This window comes from Hippopotamus amphibius, chromosome 9 (genome assembly GCF_030028045.1).
Source record: "Hippopotamus amphibius kiboko isolate mHipAmp2 chromosome 9, mHipAmp2.hap2, whole genome shotgun sequence".
NCBI lineage: Eukaryota > Metazoa > Chordata > Mammalia > Artiodactyla > Hippopotamidae > Hippopotamus > Hippopotamus amphibius.
Genome location: NC_080194.1, coordinates 38608275 through 38630485, shown reverse-complemented (window position 1 = coordinate 38630485; position 22211 = coordinate 38608275). Strand labels below are relative to the sequence as shown.

At 34.4% G+C, this 22211-nt stretch overlaps 2 protein-coding genes across 2 annotated transcripts; both read left to right on the top strand.

The window, feature by feature from the left end:
• Positions 1-2246: 2246 nt before the first annotated feature.
• On the top strand, positions 2247-3206 carry LOC130860796 (putative olfactory receptor 56B2). Its single transcript, XM_057749368.1, has one exon. It carries the CDS (start codon positions 2247-2249, stop codon positions 3204-3206), a length of 960 nt encoding a protein of 319 aa, XP_057605351.1.
• An 11112-nt stretch (positions 3207-14318) lies between these two features.
• LOC130860795 (olfactory receptor 52N4-like) lies at positions 14319-21372 on the top strand. The gene is made up of 2 exons (XM_057749367.1): positions 14319-14389; positions 20400-21372. The coding sequence occupies exons 1-2, from the start codon at positions 14319-14321 to the stop codon at positions 21370-21372; spliced, it is 1044 nt and encodes a 347-aa protein (XP_057605350.1).
• The last annotated feature ends 839 nt before the right edge of the window (positions 21373-22211 follow it).

The window sequence follows — 22211 nt, the reverse complement described above, 5'->3', positions numbered from 1 at the left end:
GAAGGAGGAAAGAGAAAGAAAGAAAGAAAGAAAGAAAGAAAGAAAGAAAGAAAGAAAGAAAGAAAGAAAGAAAGAAAGAAAGAAAAGAAAGAAAGAAAGAAAGAAAGAAAGGGAAAGAAAGAAAGGGAAAGAAAGAAAGAAAGAAAGAAAGGTGAAAGGAAGGAAGGAAGGACGGACAGAAAAAAGGAAGGACTGAAGGAAGAAAGAAACTGGCCCAGCAGTATCCTAACCTTGCTTCAGTTAGAAGACCATTTGTCTTTTTTTCTCTTTGAAAGTTCTCTGGATCTCCTCCAAAGTTTTGCTTAGTTTCATTTCTACCTACTCCTGTATGACTCCAACAATTTTTCATGGCACAAGAAAGTTCTCTGAAGAGCACTCTCATTAAGTAGTTCATGCTATGTTGCTTTGCTACTTCGAAAGAAGTTGTTTTTTGAAGTATCTAAACTGTCACCTTTCATCGTGAATGCATTAAGATAAAAAAAGGATGTAGGTAAAAAATTAATAAGTAACAACTTTATACCTCTGATTTGTCCACTATTGTAAACAATGTTAACTATCCTCGTATGATAACTGAAAGGTTATAGTGGGGAAAAACCCATTAATATGTACTATGAATGCAAATACATCAGGTGTAATGAAGTACAAGAACGAGACATCATAAAAAATGAGAAGGAGAATCCAATATGCATATTTAAATGTAAGACAGACAGTGTCCTTCTATTTTTCAATATCAAGAACACTGGAAGCCAGTCACATATTTCTCCAGGATGCAGATTCATAGATTATTTTTTTGAAAAAATGAAAGTCTCTGAGGAAAAAATATCTATAAACGCTGGTAACTAGGAATGTCAACAATGAAGCAAAGAGAACCCTACAAGAGCACACAAAGTAAATCCTACACGTAATGAGACTCACTCATCACCTGGAGTTTCCAATCAGCTTTCTAAAACTCTTTATTAACTGTGAATTAATAGTCAAAGAATGTATGATATTTGAGAAATAGTTCCAATATTAAAAATAAAAACAATGCAAGCTATAAAAATAAACTATTGAAATTTAGAGGTTATTAATATATATGAAGTAGAGTAGGTATATTTGTATAAACATAGATCTTCTTCAGTCTACATTCTTCATTATGTTATACGTATAATGGAATATCATCACTTAGATTCAGATGAATATATTCACCAGATCTGTATCCTAAACTGTTGTTCTGTAGATACTATAATTTTGAACCACAACATTTTTCAAATATTTTGTCTTGATTACATTGTTAATATTTAAATTATTAAAGGGAATCAAATAATAAATAGCAAACATTTAGGAGAAATGTATCATGAAAATCTGTTTGTTTTTAGATTAAAATGAATAAATGAATAAATAAATTTTAAAAATTGGTAGATACACAGTAATTTGATTAGAGTAATTTGAATTTCAAGCTATTTACCTCAAAGTAATTCTCTAACGTCTGCTTTATTCTTTATGGTATGACCATCTGGAATGTTCCAAGAATCAAAACTGTGTGAAATAGGGAAAAGTTACTGAAAACCAGAATCAACTGATTTTAAATAATGCTGAGATTCCAAAATCATATTTCTCTCTAATTGTTGTTTCCTTCTGGACAGGTCATTAGCAATTTTTGACAGAAGTTTCCTCACTAGAACATGTGTATATAAATTCCTTCATACACTTCAATTAAAATTAAATAATACAAATGATTATTTCTCCAAATCACAAATCCTTGAAAAAACTGTTATTTTCAACATAATTTACCCTAATCTGTGATCTAAATGTCTCCATACATAAAAATCTCGACACTCATTCTAGACACTATGTCTCTAATAATCTAACACTTTAGGAAAATCAATTCAAGTTACCACACTGCGATATCAGAGGGCATTCATCATGTCCAGCTTCCATGACTTCCAGGCTAAAGTTAGTGACCAAGGTCCTAATTTTCTCTAAAGCTCTATGCCTCAGTCATGGGAAGATGGAAACAATATGAACTGCCTTCTGATATGAAGTTTGTGTTAGATTAACTGAGTTAACACAAAATGTGCTACAAGAGTTCCTGTTTCACTAGAAATATCCAATAAAATTTAGTGCTGGGGTGAAAATTAAAAAAGGCAATGTATCCCCTGACCCCCACAACCTAGAATATCATGAACCTGGGTAACTCCTTTACAAACACTGTCAGAGAGATTATTAAGAATAGTAACCTTGAATATTTTTCCTCTTAATGAAGGATGTTCCAGGGTTTCAGAGATTCCAACAGCTCAATGTTCCAGGTCTCTGAGTTCATTCTGATGGGATTTCCAGGCATCTACAGCTGGCAACACTGGCTCTCCCTTCCCCTGGCTCTGATTTACCCCTTAGCTCTCAGTGCCAACATTCTTATCCTAATCATCATCAAACAGGAGGCAGCACTGCACCAGCCTATGTACCACTTCCTGGGAATCTTGGCTGTGGTAGACATGGGAATGGCTACCAACATCATGCCCAAGATTTTGGCCATCTTGTGGTTCAATGCTAAGGCCATCAGTCTCCCTGAGTGTTTTCTGCATATGTATGTCATACATTTTTTTATGTTCATGGAATCAGGCCTCTTTGTCTGCATGGCTATAGATAGATATGTAGCCATTTGTCGACCACTACACTATCCATCGATAATCACTGACTCTTTTGTGGTCAAAGCAACTGTGTTCATGGCACTCAGAAACAGCCTATCTACCATCCCAGTGCCTGTGTTGGCTGCTCAGAGACACTACTGCTCAAAAAACCAAATTGAGCACTGTCTGTGCTCTACTCTTGGAGTCACTAGCCTCTCCTGCGACGACAGGAGAATCAACAGCGTCTACCAGCTATCCCTTGCCTGGACACTCATGGGAAGTGACTTGGGTTTGATTATTGTATCCTATGCTTTGATACTTCACTCTGTGCTGAGGTTGAACTCCGCAGAAGCTGCATCCAAAGCCTTAAGTACCTGCACTTCCCACCTCATTCTAATCCTTTTTTTCTACACTATACTTGTTGTCCTGTCCATCACCCATAGTGCATCAAAGACAGTTCCCCTTATCCCAGTTCTACTCAATGTACTTGAAAATATCATTCCTCCTGCCCTCAACCCCATGGTCTACGCATTCAAAAACACGGAGCTCAGACAGAGTTTGTATAAAGTGCTTCAACTGGACTTCAAAAATAACTAACTTGGAGAGGGTGTTCAGTTTATAATTTTCCCACATATATATCTATTAGATCCTCCAAGGATTGCAGATGGCAGAAGAATTAAAAAACACTAACATTTTTCAGTTAGTATAATTGGTTGCTAATAATGAAACTTCCAACAATGTAGTAAAACTAATATTTGCAACCATGTTTTTCAAGAAAGATCTTCACCAAAAGTAGTAACACAATGATTATTTCTCAAGAAGTCCTAGGGGAAGAAAAGCAGAATAAACACTTTATTTTTTACCTAGTTGACCTGGTTAAAACTTCCAGAGAATATTTAATAGCAGTGGTTAGATCAGATATCTTCTATTCTCTTCTCTTATTTGGATTCTTTAATCCATGTACATTTGATATAATAGTACATACTCCTGCCATTTATCTTTTGGCTTTATGATGTGTCTTTTTATGTATTTAAAAAGACCAAGGATTTGAAAGCACATTTCTCTAAAGAACATGTGCAATGGCCAACAAGCACATGAAAAGGGCTCAACATATCCCCTCAAGAACAAGGAGCTAGACAAGACTTATATAAGGTTCTTAATCTAGACAGCAAGAGCAACTAATGTGGAGAGGGTGCTCATTTTTTAATTTTCCCTACATATATATCCAGAATATTCTCCAAGGTTTTGAAATGACAAAAAAATAAGGACATGGACACTGTGGCAGCTTTTCAGTTAGCATAAGGAATATGTGGTGAAAAGTTAAACTTCAAAAAAAGTGGTGAAACTAATATTTGTCATCTTAGTTGTCCAGAAAGATCTTCATTTAAAAAGAATAACACATTGATGATCATTACCTAAAGGAATCCAAGAGAAGGGCAAGTGGAATAGGCATTACATTTTCTTACCTTGTTTACTGGCTGGAACTTGGAAAGATGAATAGATGTGTCAGATATCTGACAGTCCCTTCTTTTTAATTAGAGAATTTAATCCAGGTACATTTGATATAGTTATCAATAGCACAGGACTTTCTTTAGCAATTAGTGTATTTGCTTCCTAATGTGTTTTTATATTTTTTTAATTGGACAAATGAATTTATTAGGTATTTCTCTAAAGAAGATATACAATAGTAAACAAGCATATGAAAAGATTCTCAACCTTATTACTTATTAAACAAATTCAAATCAAAACCATAGTAAGAGACCACTATATCCCCTAAAAGGGCTAATCTTTTTTTTATTAAATTAAATTAGCAAGTGTTGGTGATTTTGTTAATATATTGGAGTACTCATACATTGCTTTGGGGATATAAAATTGTACAGGAACTGTGGAAAACAGTTCTGGCAATTAGACAGAAAGGTAGACACATTTGCCATATGATTCAGGAATTCAACTCCTAAGTGTGTACCCAAAATATTGGAAAACTTGTGTGAAACAAAAAATTGTACATTAATATTCATAGTAGCACCACTAGATAAAAAATAGAAAGAACCCAAATGCTCTGCAACCATTTAATGGCAAAACCAAAGTAGATATATTTATACAAGGAATTATTAATCATTCATATAAAAAATGAAGTGCTAATATATGCTATTACACAAATACTGAGAAGGATGTGGAGAAAAGAGACCCCTCCTACACTGTTGGTGGAAATGTAAGTTGGTACAGCCACTATGCGAAACAGTATGGAAGTTCCTCAGAAAATTAAAAATAGCATTACCATGTGATTCATCAATCCCACTTGTAGGCAGGTCATTAGCATGGGCCCTAACCCTATGTGATTGGTGTCCTTAAAAGAAGAGGAAATTTGTACACAGATGTGCACACACAGAGGAATGACCATTTATAAGCCAAGGAGAGGGACCTCAGAAGAAACTAATCCTGTTGACACCTTGAACTCAGACTTCTAGCCTCTAGAATTGTGAGGAAATAAAGGTCTACTGTTGAAGCTGCCCAGTCTGTGGGACTTTGCTATGGCAAGCCTAGCAGACTAATACAACATATTTGTGTTTATATATTATTATATAATCATGGAAAAATACGTTTCAACATGGGCTGCCTGGACACAAAATGGTTATTGGAAAGGTATAATATGGAAGGAGAAGGGAAGATAAAAGGGAAGGGGAAGTCAAATAAATATCAAAAAGATCATGTTGTACACTTTAAATATATACAATTTTTACTTGTCAATTATACCTCAATAAAGCTGAAAAAAAGATGGATTTTTTAAAATATACAAGGTCTTGATTAATTTGACTTAAATTGTTATAGCTGGCAATTGTTTTACATATGTAAAATTGCATTCCCTTTCTATTTCATGTGTCATTTACTGACAGTGCGTTTCATATTAAGGATGGTTTATGTATGTGTGGGTAAATGAAAACTGTGTATTATTTGATTTGGCCTTAAAAAATAAACTTATCTGGATATTTGATGCCATCTAAAAGAAAAAAAAAAGATACATGCACCGCTATGTTCATAGCAGCACTATTCACAACAGCCAAGACATGGAAACCACCTAAATGTCCATCAACAGATGAACGGTTAAAGGAGATGTGGTACATATATACAATGGAATACTAAAGTCAGCCATAAAAAAAGAACAAGATAATGCCATTTGCAGGAACGCGAATGGACCTAGAGATTGCCATATGGCTCAGAGAAAGACAAATATCATATGATATTGCTTATATGTGGAATCTAAAAAAATGGTTAAAATGAACTTATTTACAAAACAGAAAGAGATTCACAGGTATAGAAAACAAACTTATGGTTACTGGGAGGAGGGGATTGAGGGGAGGAGGTAGGAGGTTGGGTTTAGCAGATGTAGGCTATTATGTATGGAATGGATAAACAAAGAAGTCCTACAGTATAGTACCGAGAACTATATGCAGTATCCTATGATAAACCATAATGGAAAAGAATATTAAAAAAGAATGTGTATATATATATATATATATATATATATATATGTGAATCACTTTGCTGTATAGAAGAAATTAACACAATACTGTGAATCAACTGTACTTCAATAAAAAATAAATTTAAAAAATATATGCTGTTATGGAGATGAAATTTGAAAGCATCATCCTAAGTGAAAAAGCCAGACATAAATGGTAAATGTTCTATGAGTCCGTTTATATTGGATATCCAGAACAGGTAAGTTCAGTGATTCAGAAAGCAGACTATTTATTGGCAGGAGCTGGAAAAACAGGACAATGAGTGACTGATTAATTTTTATGGAGTTTCCTTTTGAGGTAATGAAAACTTTCTAGAACTATATAGTGCTGATGTTTGCACAATCCTCAACTGACATTTCAAAGAGTAAAATGGTTAATTTAAGGGTATGTGAATTTCACCTCAATAAAAAAATGATAAAATGAAAAAAACTGTGCTAAATCTTTTCTCTACATATATACCTGTATCAATGCCTGCAAAATAATGTATATGTCTAAGAATAGGAAATCATTATAGAAATTGTATAAATACATATAATGCATTTTTATTTAATCATAATGTTACTGAACAGCCCTGTTGTGAATGTCAATTTAAAATTGCAGAATTGATGTTTTAATATGATATTGTCAAAACTTTTTTTCAAAAACATGTATAGGAAATGTAGATTAAAAATGTATCTGGTAGCCTGCACTTTTTGGAATTTAAGGGTTAAAATTATTTCTTTCAAAACTCATTTTTATTTTTCCAATTAATAAAAATATGAAGGCATTGCTTTTATTATCTAATCTAAAGATATAAAACTAGAACCAGCTTTTGTGTTTTATTATTATTATTGCCATTATCATCATTATCATTATTAATCTCAAATTTTAGGTACCTAAATATTCCTCACTTAAGATGTGTGCTTAATAAAGCTGATCTTCTGGAGAAGTTCTGTAATGTGATACTATTCATCATCAATGTCACTTGAAAAAAAATAAACAAATAAAGGAACATGTGAATGAATGTGGGTGAGAGTGATTGAAACATTCTGAAATGTTGTAAGGACCATTGACCTTTGCCTTTAAGGGCCTGACCCAGAAAGAAGCAAAAATTGGTAATATTTTTTTTCAGGCTTTTTATTTATTTTTTTTACTTTTTTATTTTTTTTGAGGTACACCAAGTTTAATCATCTGAATTTATACACAGATCCCCATATTCCCTCCCTCCCTCGACTCCCCCCCACCCTCCCCGTCCCAGTCCTCTAAGGCATCATCCATCCTCGAGTTGAACTCCCTTTATTATACAGCAACTTCCCACTGGCCATCTATTTTACAGTTGGTAGTATATATATGTCTGTGCTACTCTCTCACTTCGTCTCAGCTTCCGCTTCACCCCCCCCCAACCCCGGCCTCCCAAACCTCGAGTTCTCCAGTCCATTCTCTGCATCTGCGTCCTTGTTCTTGTCTTGTCACTGAGTTCATCAGTACCATTTTTACATTCTGCATATATGAGTTAGCATACAATATTTGTCTTTCTCTTTCTGACTTAATTCACTCTGTATGACAGACTCTAAGTCTATCCACCTCATTACATATAGCTCCATCTCATTCCTTTTCATAGCTGAGTAATATTCCATTGTATATATATATGCCACATCTTCTTTATCCATTCATTTGTTGATGGGCATTTAGGTTGCTTCCATTGTCCTGGCTATTGTAAATAGTGCTGCAATAAACATTATGGCACATGTTTCTTTTGGGATTATGGTTTTCTCTGGGTATATGCCCAGCAGTGAGATTACTGGATCATATGGTAGTTCTATTTGTAGTTTTTTAAGGAACCTCCAAATTGTTTTCCATAGTGGCTGTACCAACTTACATTCCCACCAACAGTGCAGAAGAGTTCCCTTTTCTCCACACCCTCTCCAACATTTGTTGTTTCCAGATTTTGTGGTGATGGCCATTCTGATCGGTGTGAGGTGATACCTCATTGTGACTTTGACTTGCATTTCTCTGATGAGTAGTGATGTTATGCATCTTTTCATGTGTTTGTTGGCCATCTGTATATCTTCTTTGGAGAAATGTCTATTTAGGTCTTCCTTCCATTTGTGGATTGGGTTATTTGCTTTTTTGGTATTAAGCTGCATGAGCTGCTTGTATATTTTGGAGATTAATCTTCTAATAGAGTGTGCTGTTAATCAAGGGCTCATTTATATTGTTTGTTAATCAACTAGTTAAATGATAGATACAGGCTTGACCTAAAATAAGCTGAAAGACCTCTCATTTGCATTATCAGATAACCTTCCTAATTCTCACAATTCATCAGTTCATATCTTAGCATAATGCCTGTTATACATCTGTCTGGACCTCTGAACCAAATACCCCATGAAAATATTAGTGACATTCATTTCTCTATCAATAGCATTTCAGCATAATGCCAGATATATAGTGTAAGTTCTAAATGCATACTTTTGACTGAGCAAGTCCATTTTCTTCACTTTAAATTTAATGGTCATTAACTTATACTTTATATCACAATTAGCATAGTATTTGCTCATTGTGAGGTTTTAGGTAGGTTCTTCGGAAGATAAGAGTATCATAGAAGAATTTTGAGACTTGCAGGAGTATATCTAAGAGATCCATTGAACCTCCCATGACCACCTGGGTAAGTTTCAGGTCTACTTCTAGATTCCTATCGGATTCAGACAGAGCTGTAGAATTGTGTTTAACTTCACTGATAGACATGGACTACAAAGAGCAAGTGTCAGTATCATGTAAGTCAAGACTGTAAGTTGTTATTAGCAAGGCACTGTGCTTTAACATGCTATAGATCACAGGGTAATGGATACAAAAGGAAAAAAAATTCTAACTATGGATTTCTCAACAGAGGACAAAAGAATAATTAAAAATGTAACAATAAAATCAATTTCTGAAGCATACAATAGTGTATGATGATATAATGTATCATTTTTCTAATCCAAGTATAAAATAAAACATACCTATTCTCTTCAGGCAAGTTTTTCATTAACAGTATTCATTTTATTTGAGCTCTTGTTAAAGATTTGAGCTCATTTACTAGAAAAAAGCTAGAGAGTAGCAGGTCTTCACTCTTCATGAAAATCAATCCATATTTCTGATAGTAGTAAAGTTAAATCACAGATTTTACTTGGATTAAATAGAGATTAAGTCCCTCATCTGCATTGATGTAAAAACTCTAAAAAGACTTTTAAAAAACTGTATGATAAGTATCTTTACCTGACTCCTATCACCTCTAGATTTGAAACTTTCCTTGAAAGAGATTGTAAAATTTTCATAGATGTAAAATCAGCACACTGTGTAATGCCTCCTCAATGTGTTTTTGACTAATACAGTAAGTTTTCTTTATAACTTTATGCCACAATTAGTTCATTACATACCTCATTGTTGCAATCAGCTAAAATTTTTGAGACACAAATATTAACTTAAAAAAGCAAACATTGATGCTTTAAGTTTTACTTTATTTGAGGGATAGGAAACACACAAAAGAGAACACAAGTAATTACTATACAACTGGGTGAAATATCATGAAGAGAACACTAACTGGGACAAGAAATGCACTTTCCAGCATCTGAATTGCTCCAGGTTCCCATCCAATAACTTAAAAAGTAACCACTCGCTTGACGTCTATCAACATCAATTATTTTTTTTCTGCTTTTGAAATTCATATAAATGATATTTTGTTATTAACTAGGCAGTCTATGTATAAATGTTTGTTAATTCTTATACTGCAATGTTATCCATAATTCCTAAAATTAATATATCATTCTTGTATACTTCGTGGTTTGATTTTTTTTTCTGCTTTTTTTTTCTTAGCAGCAATTTGGAGAAAAGTAAATGAATGAATCTATTTGAACAGTATAAATTTTTCTGACCATTTTTCTCCTTAATAGCCAGTAGTTGTTTAAGGTAAAGAAATATATTGCACCAGTTAAAAGCTTTGGCTCTGGAATAGACAGACCAGGTTTTATCCTAATTTGGCCACTTATTTTCTGTATGTTCTAAAACAATCATTCAAACCCTTTGAAATTCATCACTGAAATATGGATAATAATATTCCCTTTTATCCAACCTGTAAATATCAGCATGTATTATGAATAAGTAGAATAAACACTGAGCATCTGTCTTCAGTTTCTCACATTTATAGTCTGATTTAGAAGAAACACTACCCTATGCTGGGTTCTTGCAGAAACGGACCTGAGATAAGAATTTCATTTAAGTATGTTATTTGGTAGATTGTACTGGAAAACTTGATGGGAGGGAATCTAAGACAGGAAAGAAAAGGAAGTCAATATAAAGCATGTACATAAGCAGATTACTGGCTGTAGCTATGTGGGCTCAGTATCACTGAGGTACTTTGGATAATGTTATGGGACATACATCAGCATTTTCCCACCATGAGATGAAAACACTTGAGTATTTGCTCTCCAGCTCCCATTACTGGACTTAAATGGGTTAATTCCTGGTCGATTCTGGACTTCTCTGTCTGCTAGCTGAGGAAAGCTCTCAAGCAGTGTCGTAACTTGCAATAAGACACTGTAAAATTGTGTCCCTCATTATGTTAACTCTAGATTATCCTTATTTTCAAGGCAAGGGGTCCTCTTCTACTAGGGACAGAGTCCTAAAACTATGGCTGCTGCTTGATCATTTGTAGCTCACCATGCCTACAGACTAGGAAGTAGAGAAAGGAGTAACTTTAGTGGCAGAAATACTTGACCCAGATTGTCATGAGGAACTATGATTGCTGTTACATAGTAGTAGCAGGAGGATTATGTCTGGAAGTAAATGCTCCAATTAGGGACCTCTTGGTGTTTCCAATGTATGGTAAACGGGCAAGTATAGCTTAAAAGTACTAGAAGGGGGCTAGAAATTCAGGGGCTTATTCCGTGAAGTATCTCACAGTAGTGGATACCAAAAGCAAAACAAAACAGAACAACAACAACAACAACAAAAACCTAAGCTAGGTGAAGTTCCAGCCATGGAGATGGGAGAGAGGAATCTATAGTATGAAATAGAATAGAGACATGTTGGTTATGGCTTCAAGATCAACTACCATTCCAGAGGTAAAAGGGGAGGAAACAAGATAGATGACTGATGATCAGTGAAACAGGAAAAAGATGTTATTGAACCGAGAGACTGCAGGGAAGAGACGATATCCAAGATGTTTTCACAGACCTGGTAGTTGGGAGCATTACTTATGTAGTGTCCATGGGTATTCTAAATAAGTAACTTTATTCAACAGAGAAAAAGCCCTGATGTCAGTAAATAATGGAAAAAAACTAAATCAGTTTTCTGAAATAACATAGACTTCTTGAGTCTTATATTTCATTTATTATTTTTGAAGGTTAACCTTTGTATTACCAGTATTCTTTACTTCTTAAGTAAATTGGTCTGTGTGGCATTTAACAATGTGATGTTTACTAAATGCCATTCTTTTAAAATCAATGACTGGGCTTCCCTGGTGGCTCAGTGGTTGAGAATCTGCCTGCCAATGCAGGGGACACAGGCTCAAGCCCTGGTCTGGGAAGATCCCACATGCAACAGAGCAACTAATCCAGTGCACCACAACTACTGAGCCTGTGCTCTAGAGCCCACAAGCCACAGCTATTGAGCTCGCATGCCGCAACTACTGAAGCCCGCATGCCTAGAGCCCATGCTCCGACACAAGAGAAGCCACCACAATGAGAAACCCACGCACCGCAATGAAGAGTAGCCCTTGCTCACTGCAACTAGAGAAAGCCCATGTGCAGCAATAAAGATCCAACACAGCCAAATAAATAAATAAATAAATCTTAAAGAAAGCAAAATAAAATAAAGTCAATGACCCGTATATTATCATTTACCATTACCATTTTTACCCGTATATTATCACCATAATTCATAACCTGAATTTTAGCTTCAAAGACTGCGTAGCCTGGAAAATGTCCTGAAAAGCCATTGCATTCTTATACATAAGATTACAAACACAGACATGACACTTAAGAAATCTCTCAAAAGGTTAAGAAAATATCTTACATGGAAACACTAGAAGAAATTGTAGTGAACCACTGTCAATGACTGTGGAGGTCTCATCCACACGAACGAACCTGAATGTGAGTGGCATGGCGGAATTAAGAAAATTCACACAAAAGTATAGGAAAGCATGGGGTTAGGGGACTCAAGACCAAGCCAATCAAGAATCCCGAGCTCTGATTCCCATAGTGTATTTATTGAGAAAAAGCATTCTAGCATTCTAGCATTCTGGATTATAAATCACGATAATGGACATCACAAGGTTTATGCTTCAATTAGAGAAAAAAGCAGAACACCTTGTTTTTTATGACTACTAGGGGAGATTGTTAATCTTTAACTCGGAGCTGCGGCCTGGAGCCATCAGGCTATATGACTGCATTATCTCAATCGGTTTTCCTTGAGACTAGTTCTACTTTCAGAACTGCTTGCAGCCATGTAACCAGTCATGCTCTCTCAGGATTGTTACTCCAAGTCAATGTCCCATGTGTCCTCTGTGTTCTCTGTAGTTCTCTACAAATGACTTGGTTCAAACTGGTGATGGAGAAAAAAAAAGGGAAAGCACTGGAATATAAATCCAGAATTATATATATATTTTCCCATCATAGTTGCAAAAATAACATAGATCTTATAAAAAACATGTTATCACACATGAGCGATTGTGTGATATCACATCTGAATTTCTTCTTTGTTGTTTTTCATTTGTCTTCCTTCTGTCTAATTTCAGTTGTCCTGAGTACTTGAACCCTGGAAGAGCTTTATGACATTGTCTTGAATCTTTTTTGTCTTTACCCCATAAACAATGGGGTTCAAAGTTTGGGGAAGAAGAAGATAGAAGTTAGCCACAATGATGTGAAGAGAAGGTGGTATGTGTGTCCCCCAAAATGGTGGGTAAGGAAAGTGAAGAATGCTGGAACATAGATGATAATAATGACAGAAAGATGGGCAATGCAGGTGCTGAAAGCCTTCTGCTGAACATCTGCTGATGAGAGTCTGACACTGCCCGGAGGGTCATAATGTAAGATACAGATATACAGCAGATATCAAACACTCCAATCAGAAAGGCACCCATCAGACCATATATGACAATGACCTTGATACTGGCACAGGATAACTTTACCACTGATATGTGGTCATAATATGTATGGGAGACAATATTGCTTTGACAGACGGGCAAAGCCTTGACCCAGAATGGAAAAGGAATCAACAACTTTTCGCTTTCTTGCTAGTTTCCGTTGATATACAAAAAAGTTGTTTGTTTTTTAATTTTGATGAAGTCCATTTTATTTTTTTTCTTTTCATCATTAAGCATTTACTTTCATATCTAATAAACAATTGCTAAGTCTAAGGTTATGAAAATTTACCCGTATTTTTTCTTGTAAGTGGTTTATAGCTCTAGCTCTTATATTTAGGTATTTGATCTATTGTTAATTTTTGTATGTGGTTTGAGTTAAAAATCCAATTTCATTCTTTTGTAAGTGGATATCCTGCCACCCCATCACTATTTGCTCGAGACAATGCAAATTCACCATAGATATATGAGTTCATTTCTGCACTTTTAATTCCACTCCATGAATGCCTATCCTTATGCCAATACCACACCATTTTTCTTATTGTAGCTTTGTAATAAGTTTTGGAATCAGGAAGTGTGAATCATTCAATTTTTTTTAGTGATTGTTTTGGCAAATCAGATTTTCTGGCAATTTCTTGTGAACTTGAGAATAAGCATTTCCATTTCTGCAAGAGAACTGTCAGAATTTTGGTAGGAATTACATTGAATCTATAGTGATTTTGGATAACACTGCCACTTTAACAGTCTTCTTATTCATGAACATAAGAAGTCTTTCCATTTAGTTAGGTCTTTTTAATTTTTTTCACACTTCTTTTAGTTATCAGTGCACAAATCCTGCACTTTCTTAGTAAAATCTAAGTATTTTATTATCTTGATGCTATTTTAAAAGAAATTGATCTTTGATATTCCCTTTTGGATTGTTCATTGCTAGTGAACAGAATTACAACTGATTTTTATGTTTTGATCTTGCATCCTGAAATTTTGCTGAATTTGTGTATTACCTGATAGTATTTTTGTGAATTCTTTAAGATTTTCAATATATACCATGCTATCTCTGTTTATAGACATAGTTTTACTTATTTTCCCAATTTGTACATGGGTGTTGTCCTTGTTGCTATTGTTGTTGATGATGTTGCTTTAATTGCTCAGGCTAGAGCAGACATTCTGTCAGTCTCTACATTTTAATTGGAGACATTATCCCATTTCCACTTACTCTAATTACTCTGTGGAAGGACTGACTTCTGTCATTTTGCTGTTTGTTTTGCTAATAGGCTTTATATCATTTTAATGAGCAAATAACCTAAGCAGACATGCTCCAGAGAAGATATGCCAATAGCCAACAAGCACATGAAAAGATTATCATTCTTAGTCATTTGGCAAATGTGAATCAAATCCACAATAAGATAGCAATACACACACTAAAATGGATACAATGATTTAAAAATATACAAAATGGCAAGTGTTAGCAGGGTGCAGACACACTGAAACCATCTTACATTGCTGGTGGGATTGTAAAATGGTGTAACCACTGTGGAAAATGACATTGCATTTCCTCATAAGTTAAATATAAAATTACTGTATGGTCTGTCAAATCTAAGTATTGAACCAAAATAACCTGAAAGCAGGTGGTTAAACAAATATTATTTTTACATATATGATCATTTATACGGTCATTTATAGTATCATTTGCAGCATCATTTGCCAGAAAGTAGAAAGAAACTATATGTCCATTGGCTGCTGAATGGATAAATAAAATGAAGTGTATCCATAAGATGAATTTTTACTCAGCCATGAAAAGAGAAAAGGACTTGTACCTGCTGTGTTTTGAAAACGTTATGCTAGGGGAAAAAACCTAGACACAAAGGATGTATATCATTCAATTTCTATGAAATGTCTAGAATAGGTGACTACATAGAAATATAAAACAAATAGTTGTTGCCTGGGACTAATGAATGGAGCAATCACAAGTGACCATTTAATGTTTAGGGAGATTTCTTTTTGAGGCTGTGGACATGTTCTGAAATTATATGGTAGAGATGTTTGCACTGCATTGCGAATGTAATTAAAGCCACTAAACTGTATATCTTTAATTGGTTAAAATGGTTCATGTTATATTGTGTGAATTTAACTTTAATTTTTAAAAAATGAAATTCAAAATTGAGCTAAAATATGCTTTAAATAGGTATTTATTTTTTATTTCCTGTAAAATAAAAGAACCTCCATACATAAGAAGAGGAAAATTGTGAACAAATTGTTAAATTCATATTATGAACTTTTATTCAATCATAGTAATACTGAATAAATCTTGTTAGAATGTGCTAATTGTATGAATATTGAAAATAGCAAAATTTATGTTTTAATATGGTATGATGAGGTCTTTTGTCAAAACATATGTACACATACATATGAAATGTATGATATCTCTACATTATACAATTTAAGAATTCTATATATCCCTTTACAAACTTACTTTTGTCTCTCAAAATTAGACAATGCATAAGGCATAGATTTTATTATTTAAAGGAAAAAAATTAAAACCAGGTACTGTGATTTTTTACTGTTACTATCACCATCATCACTATTATATCTAGCTTTAGGCACATACTTATTCTTAATCTAATGTATATGCATAAAAATCCTGAATTTTTGATGTGTTTCTAGAAGGCCATAAGATTCATCATCTACTTCAGTTGAAAGTAATCTTCTTGAAAACCAAGGCCAATGTTATCTGATCTGCATAGTTCCCAGCATGATATGAGGAGTATTAAATCCTTAGTGATCTTATTTAGAGAGATGAAAAAACAAATACATAAAGGAAAAATAGATGGATGTGTGGTTGATCGAAACATTCTATATTTAGGATCTTTCAACTTGTGTCCCACAAAAGCTTCCATAGAAAGAAATAATACTCTGCAATAAATACCAAAATTATGTTTTTATTTAAAAAGTTTGTGTTTATTTTCATTCCTTCCCATTTATACATGCCTTCACACAAACACATGTATACACACATATGGAATTATTCACTTAATTATGTACCACCACATAGGTAGTAAGAATAGAAAGCTTCCATTAGTTTTCATCTTCCCATAGGGGTAAGCTTGATTCCCACAAGGGCACCTATGCCTTTAACAGTCTGAAATATCCTCTTGGGATATATAACACATATTTTTCCTTAAATGCTCATTTTTATGGTACAGATAACAAAGGATTAAGATGCTGAAGATTGTGCGTGTATATACACTGTAAAACTGTGATGTTTTTTGACAAAAGGCCTGAACACCTGGAACAGACTGCATTCAGCTTATCGTTTCCTCACCAGAAACCAAGGTATTGAAGGTCATACAAAAGTGGGAATTGAGATAGGATTTTTTTACTTTGTAGGCAGTAAAAAGGAGTGGAGAGTTTGGGATGTATATGAATTGATTATTAGGTTCTTACAACTTGAGGTTTGATTCTATCTACCAGTTGAAGGCAGAAGTGATATAAAAGATTGAATTTTCCTGAAACTGTTTTTTTTCTCCACTTCACAGATTGCAAGTCAGTGTAACTTTCCATTATGACTATGAATATCTATCTGTTTTCCTAAGCAAATAGGAATCTGGTTTTGTTGTAGTGGAAGTCAAGTAGGAATCACTCCCATGACAAGAAGAATGGGAGGATAGCTTAGAGAATAGTTCCTCGTCATGGTCACAACACTCTTGCTTCTTACTTGCCCTCCCATTCTTCTGAGATGAGAATCTAATTTACTTACTTCCATTCTAGAGACACTTATTTGTGAGGGTATTTCATCCATTTTAGATGGCAAAACCTACTTGGAGGAATCTACTGTCATATTGAGAGAACAGGAGTCATAAAACTGACGACAGTCTAGTAAGGAAATAAACTGATTGTCAATGGAGATTGGGACTGAGAAGAGATGAGAGACTATTGTATTTGGTAAGTGGTGATATTTATCTACTGATGTTACCACATCTATTCCTGTATACTGATATACCTGCTCACTCACGGCATAGTATGAATCCATTTTCCTCGCAGCACAATTAATGTATCAAAATCAGTTTAAATATAAGTTGGAAAAAGTCTATTTTAATTTGTAGTTAATATTTTATTGTTTTGTATAAGCTTCTATTTTTTACAAAGAGTTTTGCATATTTAAAGAAAATAGGACCTTAACTTCTCACATAACAACAAAGCTAGTTTCATTAATTGACACCAGAACTAGAAAATGAAAACAAAAGAGACATAAATGTGATATTTATCTCATATTTAAGAACTACGTTCTTAAAAATAGAGCACAGGCAATTTCAGAACATTTCCTATTCTCAGTTGCTGGATATCTATGCTTTTCTTAATTTTTCTGCTTGCTTCTATTATACAGGTACCTAGAATTGAGTTGGTTGATTGAATATATTGAGAGATAAATGAGTAGTGACCTTGTTTTTCATCACTTGTGACAACTTCATTTCTACTGGCCAAATATTTATCAAAAATACATTTCAAAGTCCAAATTTTTTCCATGCACACACACATATATTTGTGCTGTATGTATGCATGTGTTTTATACATATATATGTATGTGTACATGTATATGTGAATTGTTACAGTTTTGTTACTTTTAATAATGCCTGTAAAAGTAATCTGAAAAACATAATGTTGTATACAAAGTAGAATTTTACACACCTGATAGAAAAGAATAACAATGACAATATTGGTAATCAAGGAAAAATTATTTATTATAAACACATTGTTTTTTGTTTATAATACAGATTACAAGATGTCTGTTAGCTTTGCAGTTATTAACTTATTTCAGCACCAGTGATGTTAACTAGGGAATTAAAGATAAGCTAATAAGCTGAGATATGATAAACACTGATAACAAAGGATGTCTACAATGAAGCAAAGAGGTCCCCACAAGGGCACTCAGTAAATACTATCAATTGATGAGACTGGAGTTTTAAATCACCTTTCTAAAGACTCCTCATTAAATGTAAATTATGGTCAAAGATTACCAGACAATTAGGAAACTCTTGCAAGATAAAATATAAAAACCAGTGTAGCTATTAAAAATAAATCATTGAAACAGAAGTTAAGGAAATAATATTCATATTGCAATATATATAACTACAGTTATTAATATAAATAGATAAATATATATGTATAGTACATTCACAATAAAGAGAGAAAACAAGAACCTGGAAATTTGTCATGTTAGACAACAAAAAATATCAACATATTGGGCAAATAAAATTGATGAAATTTTCTAGAAAGTGGATCAAATAAATAGATACAACTTATAAGAATTAAGTAGCAAAATAAGAGAATAAATTCAGAAGAAACAATATCAGACTAAAAAGAAGTTGTAGAAAGATTTTTTAAAAGTTAAGAATAAATGATCAAAATTAAGTAAAAAAAAAAAAAAATTCCCAAAGAATAAATCACAGGTTTCCAGTCTCAAAAGCTCATTAAGTACCTTTACAATAAGACATACACAGGCACACTTACATCTTTATTATCACCATTAAATAGCAAAGCACAAAAATGTAAAATGTTCTTAAGTAGAGCAGAACCAAAAACATAAATGAAGAAATACAAAAAAATAATAATTCTTGTAAAAAGCATCAAGAATCAGAATTTTCCTCTTAATATTAACATTGGAAGCTAGGAGACAACAGAGAAATACCTTCAAAATTCCGAGAGAAAATAACATTAAACCAAGAACTTTTAATCAGCAAAATTGTAAACAGAACAAACCATACTCAGACACAGATGATCTCAAAAACATGTTTTCCATGCAGTCAGAAATATAGAAAGAAATAAAAAAGCAGATCCACAAATAGTGATATAACACAAACAGTAGATGAAGGCGAATTTCTGGATGAGAATTATGTGTCAAAACTAGAAAACAGCTGTGTTCCAGAGAAGCAGAAGGACCCAGACTTCCTGGAAACAGGCAGATGATGTAGGAAGTACTAGCATTAATAGATTGTGTTTAACTGTCAACAAATTATAATAAAACTATTTTACAATTCTAAAAATGAGTTAAAGTTTTTGCGATATCGACATCAAACACAAAGCCCAAAAAAGCAAAGTATCAAAAGAAAAAATATTGAATGAAGAAAATATAATTGTCATATGATGTGACTCAGCAATCAATAATATTATACTGTAACAAAAATTAAACACTAATTAAAAATTTAAACAGCAACAATTTTAAGCTGAAAAGGAAGATAAAGCAAAGTAGACAAATTATTTAGAAATGCAAAGGTCAATGCTAGTGGAGACCTGAAATACAGGAAGGTGGACTTCAACAATCCAAGTGATAGAGCTGGGTATTTTTTAATTTTCATTATTAGTCTATGGTACAATTTTTCTAATACACATTTCTCTGTCAAAATGTAGAAGAAACAAATCATGAGAAGAGGTCAGAGAGCGTTCAGCTTTGGCATTGAACGCACAGCAACTCAGACATGAAGAAGCCTCATCTGCATAGTGCCTCCATTTGCTCAATTATAAAGTGCAGATTAATTAAAAAAAATAATTCCTGGGTTTGTAGTGAGGATTAATGAGTTAATATTTGTAAAATTTAGTATAGCAGAAATATAACTCATTAAAAGCAATGACAATAAAAACAACCTTATCATATATGTTAGGTCACTGGTGAGGTGATAAACTTTGCCTTAAGAAAACAGTCAAAAGGATATGGGTATAGCAATTAGTATTTAAATAAAATATTCTAACAAAAATCTCATTAGAAAGATCATAACATAATTACCTTTACTTATAAATTTATGAGGATTTAATCTATGTCATTTTTGTTTCAAAATAATGTGGAAACAATATAGTGTGATAGAACCTGGGACATAGTGAATGTTAAATGTTTGTTGAATGAATTGATAAATTAATGAACTAACAAACATCACCCAAATGGTTTTAACATATTTAAGTATTCTATTGCACTTAACATATTTGGTCATTTGATATTAAAATGCATGTTTGGCATAGATAGAGAGTAAATGGAAGAGTGAGAGAGAGAGAGAGAGGAAAACTAAGATTTTTCTCTTTTCCCCCCCTAATACTGGAGGATCTTTAAACAAAACAAAACAAGCAAACAAGCAAACAAAAAAAACTAAGAAATGAATAAAAGTTCTGTAAGCTGTTTAATGATTATACCAGCCTGACCGTGATAATGCTGAACCAAACAGACCTGACGCCAGGTTCATTCATTCTTACCGGGATCCCAGGGCTGGAGGACAGGCATCTCTGGATTTCTTTGCCATTCTGCACAATGTATGTTGTGGCTGTGGTAGGGAACTGTGGACTCCTCTACCTCATTCGATATGAGGATTCCTTGCACAAGTCCATGTATTACTTTTTGGCCATGCTTTCTCTAACTGACCTTGTCATGTGCACAACTACAACCCCTAAAGCCCTCTGCATCTTCTGGTTTCATCTCAAGGAAATCAGCTTTGATGGATGCCTGGTCCAGATGTTCTTCATCTACACCTTCACAGGGATGGAGTCTGGGGTGCTCATGCTTATGGCCCTGGACCGCTATACGGCCATCTGCCACCCTCTGCGCTACCCAACTATCCTCACCAATCCTGTCATTGCAAAGGCTGGGCTTGCCACTTTCCTGAGAGGTGTGTTGCTTGTCTTTCCCTTGACTTTCATCATCAAGCGACTACCCTATTGCAGAGGCAATATAATACACCACACCTACTGTGACCACATGGCTGTAGCCAAGCTATCATGTGGAAATATCAAGATCAATGTTATCTATGGTCTGATGGTTGCCCTCCTGATTGGGGGCTTTGACATCCTGTGCATCACGGTCTCCTACACCATGATCCTCTGGGCAGTGGTCAGCCTCTCCTCAGCGGAAGCTCGGGGGAAGGCCTTCAGCACCTGCACCGCCCACATCTGTGCTATAGTTTTCTCCTACAGCCCAGCCTTCTTTTGTTTCTTTTCCCACCGCTTTGGGGGCCACACAATTCCTCCATCTTGTCACATCATTGTGGCCAATATTTATCTGCTCCTGCCCCCTACTATGAACCCTATCATCTATGGGGTGAAAACCAAGCAGATACGAGACTGTGTCATAAGGACCCTCCTAGGTTCTAAGGATACTAAATCCCACAGCATATGAAAAGGATATTTGTCAGGGAAGGGAAGAGAAATGAAGGGAAAGAGGAGCAAGGGGAAGAAAGAGAAGGGGAGAGGAGAGGGAAGGGAATCCAGGGGAAAACCTTGAAGGAAAGGGATACTTCTGTTGGTGATATAATCAGGGTCTAATAATGCCTTCCTGAGAGCATCATTTTGGCCACGACATGAGATGGTGTTGAATGGTGCATTCCCAGTAAGTGTCTCCAGAATCCCAACGTCACTGGCATGCCCACCACACTTTCTAAGAATTTTTCATCTCCTCACCCTGTGAAGGACTGTTCTCACCATTAACCAATGTTCCCAGGATTAAAATATAATAGGATGCTGAGATAATTGAGGGAAACAAAAATCAGCTTCAGTGAATGCCTAATGGAAGGAGATCATCTACAGCCAGATTCCACTTTGTCATATGTCCAAATAGGGATTGGAATTTCCAGTGTGAAGGATATTGTGACTTTACTTTGGAAAATAAATGCTATGTCTTGCTCATCATTACCCAAATTCCTCTATTTTCTCAATGTTGTCTTCCTTATGGAAAAACTATGAAATATCCATGAAGTCATTAGTTTAATGAGGTCACAGTGCCTGAATTTCTAATTTGGAAATGTTACCTGTCTGACAGTATCTCTCCTTGTGTGTCCAAACAAACCTGCTTCCTTACAGACTAGTGGGAAATTCAGTTCTTTTCAAGATGGCCTTCAAAACTGCATAGTCTGGAGAGATAAAAATCTGTTAACCAAATTAAGAAACATAATAGCTTTATTTTATAAGCACAGGTTGAGGGAGGAACAAAAAGCACTTATCTTGTTGTCTTCTCTCCAT

What these genes read in the sequence shown, in the direction of transcription:
- LOC130860796 (XM_057749368.1), top strand. Translation starts at nt 2,247, where the DNA reads ATGTTCCAGGGTTTCAGAGATTCCAACAGCTCAATGTTCCAGGTCTCT.
- LOC130860795 (XM_057749367.1), top strand. Translation starts at nt 14,319, where the DNA reads ATGGGTGTTGTCCTTGTTGCTATTGTTGTTGATGATGTTGCTTTAATT. An exon ending in CAGGCTAGAGCAGACATTCT is followed by an intron (nt 14,390 to 20,399) that starts GTCAGTCTCTAC and finishes TGATTATACCAG; the next exon opens with CCTGACCGTGATAATGCTGA.